The 15,000-nt window shown below is 36.3% G+C and overlaps 2 protein-coding genes across 2 annotated transcripts in view; one reads left to right on the top strand and one right to left on the bottom strand.

Moving 5' to 3' along the window:
* Window positions 1-3,412, bottom strand: part of plekhj1 (pleckstrin homology domain containing, family J member 1) — a 14,556-nt gene extending 11,144 nt beyond the window's left edge. Inside the window, exon 1 of the mRNA XM_056446560.1 lies at window positions 3,166-3,412. Within this exon, the coding sequence (XP_056302535.1) occupies window positions 3,166-3,259 (94 nt within the window). The 5' untranslated portion in view covers window positions 3,260-3,412. The remainder of the gene's footprint in view (window positions 1-3,165) is intronic.
* Window positions 3,413-4,452: 1,040 nt separating this feature from the next.
* Window positions 4,453-14,143, top strand: sf3a2 (splicing factor 3a, subunit 2). The gene is made up of 8 exons (XM_056446548.1): window positions 4,453-4,512; window positions 6,646-6,867; window positions 9,412-9,458; window positions 9,528-9,637; window positions 10,800-10,849; window positions 10,941-11,081; window positions 12,482-12,550; window positions 13,795-14,143. Exons 2-8 carry the CDS (start codon window positions 6,670-6,672, stop codon window positions 14,014-14,016), a joined length of 837 nt encoding a protein of 278 aa, XP_056302523.1. The 5' UTR covers window positions 4,453-4,512; window positions 6,646-6,669; the 3' UTR covers window positions 14,017-14,143.
* The last annotated feature ends 857 nt before the right edge of the window (window positions 14,144-15,000 follow it).

Below are 15,000 nucleotides of genomic sequence, written 5' to 3'. Positions count from 1 at the left end.
CCAGCCTGGTTTTAGAGGGGTTTTGGCCATTTCCAGGCTGGTTTCCAGTCATTTCCAGCCTGGTCTTAGCTGGTCAGGCTGGAAAATGACCAGCTTGACCAGCCTAGCCAGGCTGGGAGCCCAGCCAAAACCAGCTATGTCCAGCTTAAACCAGGCTGGTCAAGCTGGTTTTAGCTGGATTTAGCTGGTCATTTTCCAGCCTGACCAACTAAGACCAGGCTGGAAATGGCTGGAAACCAGCCTGGAAATGGCCAAAACCCCTCTAAAACCAGGCTGGTCAACCAGCTAAAGCCAGCCAACCAGCTAAAACCACTCAAACAGCCTAGGCTGGGTTAAGCTGTTTTTTCAGCAGGGTAGCCTGTGTGAACAGCGCTTTTTTAAAATATACCGATAAAGTCGTTCTGGAAATTTTCCGGATATTTACCTGTATCGCTGTGTAAAAGGGGCTAAAGTATTGTATATTGGTTTTATCAATGTATACACAAAACAACCAAACATCAGATTCCCAAAATTGTAGAAATAAATGGAATTATAAAATAAATAAAAAAATCCATTAATACATATGGAAGTTACATTAATGATTCAAGGACATTATCAGAAACAAGAAAAACAATACACTCATAATGGTTTTGTATATCATCAAAAAGAAACAGATCAAATTAATTTGTTGCTTTCCAGTTATTTAATTGTGTACTTTCTTTTTAACCATATTGTGCCATCCAGTCTAGCCTTTTTTCATATTACCTTAACTATGTACACATGAAACTGTGAGGATGGTACTTTTAGGATCTTAAATGTTAAATATTTATTTATTTGTTTATTTATAGGTTTTGTTCTTATTACTATCTTTCTTACGTTTTTCTCATTACAAAAAATAATATACAAAATAAAATCCACATCTTTCTGACTATATAATTAATCAGGTCTTAATGGAATAATATATTCAACCCATTTTCTCCATGTCTCATTAAACTCCTCAGTCTGTAAACAACAGTTCATTGTTAGCCTCTCCAGTTTTTTTGGTTACAGCTTTTTTTACAGGCTATCGGCACAATTCAGTAGTTTTTTTGTCAGATTTTTCTTCGAAGATAGGATTTTTTAGGCCTAAGTGTAGAGTTGAGAAAGAAAAAAAAATGTGGAATATATTCTCTAAACATTTATGAATTTTCTTGCCAAAATGCCTGAATTTTTCACATTTCCAGAAAATATGTGAATGATTCTCTTCATTTGAGCCACATCGTCTCCAGCAGACTGCATTTCTGTTTGAGTATCTTTTCTACTCAGGGGTGATGAAAAACGAATGATGTTTCTCCAACCAAATTCCCCCCAGACTGAGGAGGATGTTGATTTCCACTGTGCTTTAATAATACTTTTCCACTCTTCCTCAGTAACTTCAATATTGCACTCTTTTTAACATGTATTACCTTCTCAGTTTTGATGTGTAGGCTTGTATTTTACAGTATTGTAAGAATAATGTTAAATAAAATTAAATCAATCATCTTTGTTCTATAGTGATTAGCATTGTTTCTTTTGGCTTAGGCAATTTAATTGACAGAATTTCTACAGTGTTGTATACTGTAAACTCGCAGACTTTTTCAGTCACATCCATGATGCATGTTTATTTCCCTCATTTAAAATATAAAAAATGTTTACAGATCGATATTTTTCTGATCTCATAACTCTGTGGTGAGCTGTTTTGGAGAATATAAACAGATGTTTCAATATAATATCAACATATACTTCCTCTACAAATGCCACATCCATAATGCTGGAATTGCTCATATATATATATATATATATATATATATATATATATATATATATATATTTTTTTTTTTTTTTTTTTTTTACTGCAGTTGAGATGCAGATTCGTGGTCTGCCACTTTTAAATGCCCAAGCTCTTTAAAGTCTGCATGAAATAAATTTATGTTTATTTTGTTAACGCACATTGTTCGTTTTAAGGTGAACAATTAATCCTGCAAGTTAATCCACTGCTTTGCTTTGATAATCTTTAATCAAAATCTGATCATCTGCCTCTTCTTTGATGACTCTGATTGGGCGAAATATGTTAGGCCACGCCCCTTCAACTGTTAGTGAAAGATGAGTAAAAATAAAACCCCGCCCCCTACTCAATATTCTGTTTCAGTTGGAAATATGTCATAACATTGGTAAAGATTAGGTGTATTCTGAATTCTGATTGGCTGTCATAGTTTTATTTAGTTCATCAGAGTCTAATGAAAGAATTTATTTTTTAAAGTTTCAGTTGTTTTAATTTAATTAATTTCATTACTTTGCCAAGCAGATTTTACATTCATATATGTAAATTCACTAATAGGAAACCTCAATTCATGGTTTTATTGACAGAAATGTGCAATATGGCTGTATATCGTCACTTGTGGGACACCTAAGGCGCTCGAGTCAACGCACGCCTCCCACCAGTGCCGATATACAGCCATATCGCACTGCTACTCGTGTGATATTGCTCTTGTGAACAATGTTGTGCTTTGATAGTCATTTGCTGCTAATATAATTTTACTATGTAGTACATCAGCATGTCTGAATATAAAACCAACTTTACCTCAGTTTTATTGTTATAGTCATGGTATAAACTCTGATGTTGTTTTACATCCAGGATTGATAGATCTCTGACTCCTGTCATTATTTTATTCGTGCATGGTGTGAACGGGTCTTTTAAATAACATTTTAATAATTATGTTTTCAGATATTTATGCTTTATTTGTTTATATTTATTTATTTTGTTCTTCCTTTAAGTATTTGTTAGCTTTTCATGTATTGTTTGTTTATATATATATATATATATATATATATATATATATATATATATATATATATATATATATATATATATATATATTGCATCCATGTAACTATACTGTACCATAAATATGTGTTCAAGTCACATAATATTAGCACAAACTACATGTTTTATGTATCTCAATGTTAATAAACAACGAACACAAATGAACAAATACAAAGGTTTAGTAGCTACTCTAGTGTCACTAAAACTGTCATGACAGGACATTATCAATACGACTAGCATGCTAAAGCGATGACCACATTGAAACTCAATCCTCCACTCTTATGATTCTGTCGTTATTCTTCAAGTTTTATCCAGAAATGTTCAGATAATCGGTCGTTTCCTACCGTCGCCTTTCTTCGGGCCTCTCATGCCGAGCTCGGCCGCTCTCAGTGTGGGCTGGCGGCTGAGAAACACCAGCTCCTTCTCGTTAAACCTCATCTTCAGCTCCTCGACGGCTCATAAAAGCGCATTTTTAACACTTTACATAAAGGTTTTCATCCAGACTCTTCATCGGTCTGCTCAGCAGCTCCTCTGAGTCTGATCTGATACTGAAACACACAGACACACACACTTTTTCACACCCAAACATGAACACATACTGCCGACAGAGGGCGCTCATACACGGTTGTTGCTAGAAGGGATACAGCTGCGGTGGGAAGCTATATTATTTATTAAATTACCTATTAATTTGTGTTTTATTTACGTCTAGTTCTACCCTAATCCCCAAAGTAATGTAAAAAGTCATTATAACGAGTATTATTCATATTATTTTTTAAATTACCAATTAAATTGTATGTTATTAACATCTACTCCAACCCTAACACCAACCCCCATACTAATGAAAATCAGTATTTATGAGTTTTATTATCATTAATTGTATTTTATCAACGTCTACCCCTACTCCAACCTTAACTCCAACCCTCACAGTAATGTATAAACAGTAATTATAACAACAGTTATTTATATAATTTATTACATTACCCATTAATAGTGCTTTATTAATGTCTACCCCCACCCAACCCTAACTCCAACCTTCAGAGTAATGTAAAACAGTAATTATGCAGAGTATTATTTATTAAATTACCCATTAATTGTATTTTATTAATGTCGACCCCAACCGTAAACCCAACAATAATGTAAAAACAGTAATTATAACGAGAATTATTCATAATATTTATTAAATTACCAATTAAATTATATTTTATTAACGTCTACCCCAACCACAACCCTCACAGTAATGTAGAAACAGTAATTATACCGAGTATTATTTATATTATATATTAAATTACCAATTAAATTGTATTTTATTAACTTCAACCCCAACCCCAACCCTCACAGTAATGTAAAATATTAATTATTGTTCTGTAGTGTCACAAAAATTATGCTGCATTGATATGAGTCCCCGCAGCTGTATCCCTTCTAGACTTTACATCATAAATGCGTTTGTAAATGTCAGATAAATTACATTAATACGTCTGAATACATTACATTGATGCCACAACGCAAACTTTATGTAATATATAAATGAGTTAGCAATTTTGTATTATTATTATATTTTATGATTACAATATTTTTTTCTGCTAACTTTATCAATAAAGCTGTGCGTGTCAAAATAACAGGAACAGGAAGCGCATCATTTGGCGCATGCGCATTGCAGCGAGAACAGAGGCAAGCGTGATCTGGACGTCGGGGTAAATATGCTCTCAAAAAGAGTCTTTTCGATGTTAATATAATGGCTATTTTCATATATTTCGCTGGAAAGATGTTATACATGTTATCAAACTGAACTCGGGTCGTCTAATAAACTTTCAGCGGTACTTTATAAGCAGTAAAAGCGCAGTTGAGTCGGTTCCATTCAAATGTATTGAGACTCACTGTTGTTATATATCGATATCTGCATTCATTTGATCGATAATGTTGATTGTGACATTATTATTTTAAGCTTATCTTTTACTTTTAATGATTTGATCACTATAGAAACCGGTTTTAGTAAAGTTGAGCTAACTAAAACGTTATATAATGTACACCTTTTTCCTCATACAGAATGCATACCGTTACAAACAGTATTTTACAGTAATTTAGCTTTTCCTGCCTTTATCTTTTTATTTTATTGGAAATATTATGATAGTTAATAATTTTTGTTTCAAAATAATTATGCTTTATTTTTTCCTGTGTGTTTTTCGCTTTCTGAGACTATTTTCTGCACGTTTTAATTATTTATTTCATTAATTTGTTTTTTATTTAGTTCATTTTGTTTACAGAGATTATTATTATCATAAGTAGATCAGTTTTACAGCATAATTTATTTAGTATATTCAACCCTGGACCTAAAACATGGACGACGTAACCTGCAAAAACATTAAATAAATAAATGAATGCTTAAATAAATAAGTATATACATCCATACATTTTTACATAAAACAATTAATTAATAAATAAATATGCAAATAAATAAATATACTATGTTTTACTTTTAATGCTAAGACCAAGCTGTAAATGGCCAAAACCAGGCTGGTCAACCAGCTTAAAACCAGCCTAGGCTGGTTTAAGCTGTTTTTTTTTCAGCAGGGTAGCGCTTTTACAGTGTAGATTGTGTCGCAGCAGCTGAACACTGAAGTTCTAGTAAACTGAAACTGTGTCAGTCCAGGTTTCACAGTTGAGTTCAGTTCAGTGTGGTTTAATTTTCACTGCTGAAAGTCCAAACACTGAAGAGCAAATCCATCCATGCGCAGCTCCACAAGTCCTGAACCAAGCAAGCCAGTGGCGACAGTGGTGAACTTCACCAATTGACCAAAGTGAAGGAAAAAAAAAAAAAACCTGGAGAGAAACCAGACTCAGTTAAGCACAACCATTTCTCCTCTGGCCAAACTTCTTGTGCAGAGCTGCAGTCTAGGCGCCGGAGGCTGGAGAAGCTGCAGGTGTGAGTAGGGCACCAATGGATGTTCAGGCTGGCCTACAGCGGGTGTTCATCTTAACACAGTAAGATGAACGTAATCAGTCTAATCAAACAGTCAGTTTAGATATCCTAGTCAGTTCTCCAGCATTTTACACTCAAACTAGCACTGGATTCCTGCGCTTTGTTTATTTCTACGCTTCAGTTTACCAGCATGACCTCCATCTTTTTTTTTTTATCTTTGTTACAACCTCCTGGCTCAAGAAAGTAGCAACAAAACAAATAAAGATCCAAACCAGAATATCAAATCAACTTAAATATATTTAATAAAAAATTAAGTGAAATAATACATAAATATAAAGAAAAGAAAACAAAAAAAACTCCAAGGCTGAAGAGGGAAGGATGAACACCCGCAGTCCTGTTCTCTTGGTCTTTGTCCAAATGCACATCAGAGGTAACACTCCGCACCTGGTCCAAACGTAATCACGGCAAAACACTGCACCTGTTCAACACTCCAGAAGAATACCAGATCATGGAACACCTCCATCTAGTGGACACTGGTTAACAAAACCTTACCACTGTCACATCATTAATAATTAATATAATCAATAGTTTCCAGGATAGTCTTGATCTTCAAATAATCTTTTAAGCGAGTGATCATCAGTGTGCTACTCCACAGTGGCGTCTTTAGCTTTAATTTTGACTGGATTCTGATTGGCACCCAGTGTTTTCTCCTTCATCAGCTGGGTAAAATTCTCCTGAAAGTGAGGATATCGTTCTCCTGTATCTTTGTCACTGTAGTTGTGCTGTGAACAATCGTTTTTACAACAATATTGTTACCTTTATAGTAATCGTGCTTGGTGTGAACGCGCCTGAAGTCATCTTGTTTTCCATGTCTGCTGTAAATGCATTTCCTCTTGTGTGATTTCAGCATCAGCAGTGAAGATCTGCAATCATGGATTTCCAGCACAGAGCTGGAGGGAAGACGGGCAGCGGTGGCGTGGCGTCGGCGTCCGAGAGTAACCGGGACCGGCGTGAGCGGCTGCGGCAGCTGGCGTTAGAGACCATCGACATCAATAAAGACCCGTATTTCATGAAAAACCACCTGGGCTCCTATGAGTGTAAACTGTGTCTCACGCTGCACAACAATGAGGTACCAGACCACACAACCGACTTTAAAGCTCATGTGAAGCGAGTTTTTTAATTTGATGTTGGATGTAATCTCAACTGACACATGAAGAGAGGGTGGGACAGCGTAGCTCCTCCCCTTAAAAAAAACAGCCAATAGCATTGAGTTTTCCTCATAGCTCTGCCAGTGAGTGGTTGAACTCATGAGCATTAAATGAACAGCAAATGTGCAGAAGGGGCGGGGAATGACAGATACTAGGAAGCATTTGATTGGTCAGAAGATTTGATGAGAAACTGAAGTTTGAGGTGACGACAAACAAAGTGTTCATCCATTTAGAGTCTTACAGGGCTCGACAGTGCGACCATTTCGCTCGCATTTGTGACTAAAAATAAACGTGTGCGAGCTGGAAAAGTAATTTAGTCGAACATGTGCGTTTTTCTTTTTTAATAAGCTCGATTGATGACATGATTCACTCGGCCACGGTAAAACAACATGCTCTTCACACTAACTTATAGTATATTACATTGGAAATCTGTGACTGTAGCACATCTCTACTGGTTTATTTACTGCACGTCAAGCAGTCTTTATATTGTTTTGTATATGTTGCTAAGCAACGCATGGCACCGAATGGCGGCAGAGCTGCACAACTTGCGAGCCTCATAGAAAAAGTCTCCTATTCGGCCATGGATGGTATATCGTGGTACATCTAAATTAGTGTGAGACCCAATTCAACATCAGCGCTTCCCACACAGACTTTACCTGAGCGGCCCGGTTTTGTGTTCGCGAGAAACTGAGAACACACTGCTCTGCATACAGACCCACAGAGACGCGCTGGATACAGACCTGCTGTTCAGACTTTGGTAGCAGCTTTGAGAAGAGCGCAAGGACATACGGAAAAGAAAAGCCTTTTATTAAATAGACGGTCCCAGATCATTATTTGGGGTGACAATACATCCTCTTTTCCCCGGACATGTCCGAGATTCTGCTTTCGATATTAATTGTATTCGTTTTAGCATTACTTCATATGCAAACTTTGGCCGCTGCGTCTGAATCTCTCAGCAGCACCAACAGTACTACATACAAACTCCACACAGAAACGACAACTGACCCAGCTGAGGCTCGAACTTGTGACCTTCTTGCTGTGAGGCGAACGTGCTACAGCTTAAATGATAAATAATTATTAAATGCTATTTAAGCTGTTATACAGTAAAATAAAACCTATTGTACTTATTGTATTAAATGAATGAAGCTGATTTGCTTCTAGAGATCCCCTCGTGTGCATTTATTAGACAAAAACACTATTTATTTGATATATTTTCATGCGCTCCTAAAATTCTTTAATGTGCTCCTGAATTTTTAACTTGGAAGCGCACGTGCTACTCCTGAAATAAAGTAAGCGTTAAGCCCTGTGTTAGATTTTTATATGAGGTTTATATTTTATAAATGTGAATTTCACTCTTTTGGAGAACATTCCCTAATAGATATCTTTTTTATAGTTTTTTTATTTTACATTACCTTTAAAGGTTCCCTTGTTTAAAGTATTAGTAATTAGTTACTAGTTAACGAAGTTATCGATTTTAACGAAGTTTTCTGATTTTATTTATTTATTATAATTTTTGGGGGGGTTTTCACCTTTAATGTATAGGACAGTAAAGTTTATTGACAGGAAAGCATAGGGAGCAGAGAGAGGGGAAGGATCGGCATGGGACCACGAGGCTGGACTCTAACTCGGGTCGCCGTGAGCACCTGAGTGCATGTGTTGACGCACTAACCACTACACCACCAGCGCCGACAACTTTTCTGATTTTGATTGTAATGCAGTAATGTGCACCTTTTTAAAAGCTGCTTTGAATAAATGAATGAAGTTAATATAGTGAAAAGTGCTATAAAAGTGTTCTGGAGTTTAATTGAATATAGTGCATTCATATATTATAAATTATTTGGACAAAAGCATCTGCTGAATGACTAAATAAAACAATTGAACACACTGTGTAGACGCCTTGTCGAATGACATTTGTTTAAACTTAATAGTGATTTTAGTGTGTTGATATAGAGCGTTATAGAATGATAAATAGTTTTCTGATATCTTTCAATGTAGTAATTAATACGTTTTCGGCATGTTCAAAATTGACCAAGAAACTGTAAATATGCTCAATTACTACCACAGGAATTACCTCTAGAATGAAGAGCTGGTTTTGACCATATTTGTAGTGGTCATGATTAGTAATGAGCTCTGCTTTGATGCTTCCGCAGCTCATGTCAGTGCTCTGTTATACACATGCGCACACACACACACACACACACCGAGAGAGAGCATGATGTCTATCTAGCAGTAGTATTCTCATGGTTTAGTGTGCATTTGTCATCCTATTTGGTTTTGGTTTTGATGAAGACTTAATGTAAATTTGTCCTTTTATTTGTTTAATACCAACATATCCAACAGATCTAAATAAAGAATTATTCGGCTATACCTAGTATGTCCAGATGTGCATTATATAGCACCTTTAACACAGTTTATTAACATCGGTGTGTTGTTTTCATCCTCAAATGTGAATTTTTCTCTTTCAGGGGAGTTATCTTGCGCACACACAGGGCAAAAAGCACCAGTCTAACCTGTAAGTACAGCGTTTGCAGATATATTAATCTGGATCAGAGCTGAAACTGATGGTGTTTGTGTGTTTTAGAGCGAGGCGAGCTGCAAAAGAGGCGAAGGAAGCCCCGGCTCAGCCTGCTCCAGAGAAAGTCAAGGTGGAGGTCAAGAAGTTTGTCAAGATCGGCAGACCCGGTTATAAAGGTGCGACACTGAGCATTGTTCATTTAAAGTCTGTGTGAAATCTAAATGTGCAATGTTTATTATGCTTGTGCTGTCCTCGCTATATGTGCTGAATATAACTTTACAGCCAGATAAACTCTTCCTTGACATCAAAACTCTGAAGACGATAACTCCTTGTCTACAGGTTTATTGATATTCCAAAGAAAGGTAAAACTGAAATGCACATTGGGCATAATCAACACTAAGCATGTTGTTGTTAAGATGTATACATTCGCAAAGAAGTACATAAATGAATGTCTTCAAGGCTTCATGTGTTTTCTCTTAAACACACATTCTCTTAAATGTAATATAATAATGTTAAACACACACACAATTCTTAAATCACTTTTTAACTATACTGAATTGCATGAACTTTCAATGAACTAGACAGAGATTACACTCATTATGTCCCTTAACCATAGTGAAGCAGACAGAAAATAATAGACTTCTAATAAAAACTCTATAAAAATGACCTAAAGCATCTGAAATAATAGACATTGATTAAAACAGTCAATACATACCCACGATGCTAAAACAAACACAAGATGAATGCAAACGTCACAGAATTAACTCAGGATTGTCTGACTGTGCTGCTCTGTGCAACATGCTTGCTCACTTCCTCATCAGTGCTCACATGGTATGACTCTGTTCTGAAACCTAAGATTCTTAAAGGGGCCACGTCGTAATAAAAAAACATACATATTCACTCCAGAATAGAAAATAAGTCTACCAAACATTGTGATAACAACACAATGCTAGTGCACAGAGTTATTCACACCCACCAGGATTTCATGATTCCGCAATCACTCTATTGAACGTAAAATCCTATTCTAACCATTTTGATTTAATAGTTTTGTAATTAACATTTAAAATTGTTGTGTTCACATTTGATGTAAAAAATAATACTGTTTGTCATTAGCATACCTATTCTAACCATTTTAATTTAATTTTAATTGACATTTATAATTGTTTGATAAAAAAATACTGTTTGTCATTGGCATAAAAAATATCAGGCATTTTTGATATGTGCATTAAATCTAATAACACAAAAAAATCTGTCATTTTATGCCACATTTATTAAAAAAATATATCCCTGCTAAATAACAGAGTGACTGGAAAATGTACGTTTTTATTTTACTCATAGTAACGAAACAGAGGGATCCAGAGATCGGACAGCAGAGTCTGCTTTTCCAGGTAAACCCTGCAGCTTCTGCCTGTAAACTGTGTGTTGTTTTGGTTGATCTGTGCAGGATTTGATCTATTCTCTCCATGTGTTGTTCCTCAGATCGATTACCCAGAGATAGCGGAGGGAATCGGGCCGCGGCATCGCTTCATGTCAGCATATGAGCAGAGAATCGAGCCTCCGGACCGGCGCTGGCAGTATCTACTGTTTGCTGCAGAACCGTACGAAACCATCTCTTTCAAGGTCTGTCCAGAACCGCTGAAGCATTCGTGCTCTAATAGTTTAATTACTTAAGCTTTAGGACTAAAGATGAATGTTTTTTATTATTTGTTGTGGTGTGTTCACACCAGATGCGGCACGCACACAAAAATGTCTTTATTCCCGCGTAAATAGACACATAAACATTTTGAGTTAACTCCCTTCATTCATGTGTCAAATTCACTTCACAATAGGTTCACATCACGGGCAGGGCTTCTGTCTGCCCTGTGACTCTAGTTTCGTAGCTAAATGGCTGACATGGATTTATTGAGAGAATCGCTGTGCTTTATGTGCTTTAGGAATGCTGAAAATCAGCGTATATATGTTCGGCGCCGTGTTTGAGTGCACTAGATCCTCCCAGAGGTGCACTCAGCTCTGTGAGTTCATCAACTCCTCCAGAAACTGTAACTGGATGATGGAGGATTTCAGCGGTGCTTCTGACTGAGCCCAGCCCAGTTTGTGGGCTCAAAATGTCTGTCAAAGTTCAGATTTTCAAACGTGCAAAACGCTCCACTCACACTGCTTCATTCGCACGAATCACGTCATTCATGCGAATCACGCCGCAGGATGTCTAATCACGTCTTGACTGAACATGTAAATCACTCGCACTTGACGCTTCATCCACTTCTGGTGTGAATGCAGCATTAAAATGATTGTTAGTCAATACCAGACAATCTCAGATTTAATTATATTGTTGTTATTATTATGTTTATTATTTAAATTGGGTTATTGTTAGTATTTAAAGTGGCTTATTCTTAATATTAATTTTGTTGTTGTTGTTGTTGTTGTTGTTGTTGTTGTTGTTGTTGTTGTTGTTGTTGTTGTTGTTGTTGTTATTATTATTATTATTATTTTGTATGTAAATGTAGTTGTATTTAAATGTAGTTCTTGTTGTTATTAAATTATTTAAATAGGCTTATTATTATTATTTTACTGTTATTTTTTATTACTATTTAAAATTGGGTTATTATGTTACTATATCTTAATGTAATTATTTTTTATTTGTATTTTTTGTGTGTGAATGCTGGTGTGCATGAGCTATATAGGCACATATTAATGGATAATAATAAATGACTTTAGGTGTTAATTACTGGTAGGTGTTTTTGTTGTTATTATATCAAGTATTTGTTGTTGTTGTTGTTGTTATTAAAACTAATATTATTACATGTATTATTTTGTCAAGTATTTTAATTGAGTTGTTGTTGTTTAATCAAGTATTTAAATATGAGTTCCTATTATTCTTCTTATTATAATTATTAATTCGTTTTTTTATGTGTTTAAATGCTTGGATGGATATATATCATCAGCTGTTGTTACTTTACTAGCATTATCAATACTATTAGTATTATGCCAAGTATTTTAAAAAAATGTTTGTCTGTGTTCAGGTCCCCAGTCGAGAGATTGACAAAGCAGAAACCCGTTTTTGGACGCACTGGAACAGAGAAACCAAACAGGTGAGAACAAATACAGTTCAATTGGAAATGTTTTCTTCTCCGAGTTTACATGATCATCACTTTATGAAAGCTTTTTTCTTATGATGAAAAAGATCCACTGCTAAATAACAACATAAAGACAAAAGAACATGAAGAATGATTATATAAATGAGCAACAATGGAAAAAGTTGTAAGATTTTGATGAAATAATTTCTCTCTCGCTACATATCTGCTATATAATTGAGTTTTAAAAAACAGTGAAGTGCTATTTAGGTGAGGGATTTTCATTTCTGCCAGTTTTGCCTTCCACTGAAGGATTATAACAGTTCAGAGCAATGTTTGGTCTAATTTTTAAAAAAAATTTCAAGTTTTTTTAAGCTTTTGTTAAAATCACAATATCACTGACCTACTCCCAGGGCCGTTTATATTGAAGTTGATATTTAGCCGCACCACACTGGTGTTAATTTTTAGTCCAACGCTCAACCCCCCCAAACTGGAGGACCCAGGACATACACTCGTACACTACAGCTAATTTAGTTCATCAATTCCCCTATAGTGCATGTGTTTGGACTGTGGGGGAAACCGGAGCACCCGGAGGAAACCCACACCAACACAGGTAGAACTCAATACAGACCCAGCCGGGGCTCGAACCAGTGACCTTCTTGCAGTGAGGCGACTGTGCTAGTCTCCTCACTATATCACAGTTGCTGATATTTAGAAAAGCTGTGCTCTAGCTTGTTACTGAACTACATCATATAGGTCAAACTTTCTAAAAACTGCCAGGGTGAAGATTTTCAGAAACTCCGGGTACAGTGTGGACGCCACAGCTGGAGTTTTCACCTCATGATGTCAGCATGTGTGCTGTTTTCTGCCTTCTGATTGGCTAACATGCCTGGGTTCCATATTGTGTATTCCCTGTCGTTCACCCTGCGGGACGTTAATCCGCCTCAGTTCTCATGCTTGCATTGACTTGTATGCAGTATACTCACGAAAATACGTAATTTCTTGTTTGATGTGAACCCAGCATTAGTGTCACTATCGCCCCCTGTTGGTTTGGCATGCCCTTAACATGCATCACAGTGTTTATGTGTCTTCATGTGGATGGAGATTTTTTTAAAACACAAGCGGTGAAAGCTCCATTAATAAAAATACCCATGTAAGTGTGGACATGGCCTCAGTGACGGTGGTTTTAATAATACTCGTATTTGTGTGGACCGGGCCTGAATATGACTGTGTTTTTTAAAAAAAGTTGTCTCGTCCTCCAGTTTTTCCTGCAGTTTCACTTTAAGATGGAGAAGGCTCTGGTGGCTCCGCCGGGGCCGCCGGTGGGAGTGAAGCATCCTCCATCTCTGATCACGGGTCTGGGGCCACGGGACGCTATGCCTGGCCTGCCCCCACTGCCCCCTGGAGCCCCCGTCCCACCGCAGATGCCTCCGCCAGGGGTCCTGCCGCTGCACCTGCGCCCACCACTGCCCACCGACGGATGAACCCCTGAATCTGTTTTAAACCTTCAGCATATGAAGATCTGAGCGTTTCTCTCAGTGATGTAGAAACATTGTCCAAATGTTATTTTTATGTTCTTTTGTATTGTTATTAAAGCCTCTTTAGATTCAACATGTGGTGGTCATCTTTTGTTTTGCTGTACAGATGTTTTAAAGCACCTCTATTATGCATTATAAAAGGTCATGTTTTGTTTTTGGGGGTCTCCAACAACAGGCTATAGATGTCTGCATTAGATGTACCTAATTACCCCAATGACTCCCATATGATTAATTCAGCGATTCTAGTGTGGTGATTGCTTTGAAGACCCATGATGTCTTCAGCCAAATACAGGAATGCATTAAAGCAATGCAGTTCAACACCAGCATATTGCTTTATTCTCAAGCCTAACGCAGAGTAATAACAGCGACAGCCATTCAGTATTAATCCACACAATCTTAAAGACAAAACTATTTTATTATTATTATTAAAACATATTTAAATTCATTATGAAACCGTGTGGGAGCCATCTTAATGTTTCTGGACAATTTTTCAGATATTCCTCGAGTGAATTTTACACAGTATTATCATTTTTCTTTTGGAGGAAGTCATACTTCTTTTAGTTTGGCTGGAGTAATAAAATACTACTTTTAATAAAATAAATATTAATATTATTATTATTATTATATTATTAATAATATTATTATAATATTAATAAATAAATATTATTATCTCCCGTAAGAAAAGAGGGAAGGGAAAAGATTACTAGCCAGTACTGTACTGTATATATACTGCATTCATAGTAAACATACTCATGTTTCATGCATGCATACTCTTTCATACCAGGGTGAGTTCAGGGAAAACAGGAAACTGTCTGGCTATGTGGGTATTCATGGCAGCTTATGCTCTGAACCTTAGCTGATATGGAGCAGGTTATGTGTCAGGATTGTTAATTTTTAAGCTATATATAAAGTGTGTTTTCCACTAGGGCT

Source organism: Danio aesculapii, chromosome 2, assembly GCF_903798145.1.
Source record: "Danio aesculapii chromosome 2, fDanAes4.1, whole genome shotgun sequence".
NCBI lineage: Eukaryota > Metazoa > Chordata > Actinopteri > Cypriniformes > Danionidae > Danio > Danio aesculapii.
This window is presented reverse-complemented; position numbering and strand designations above follow the sequence as displayed.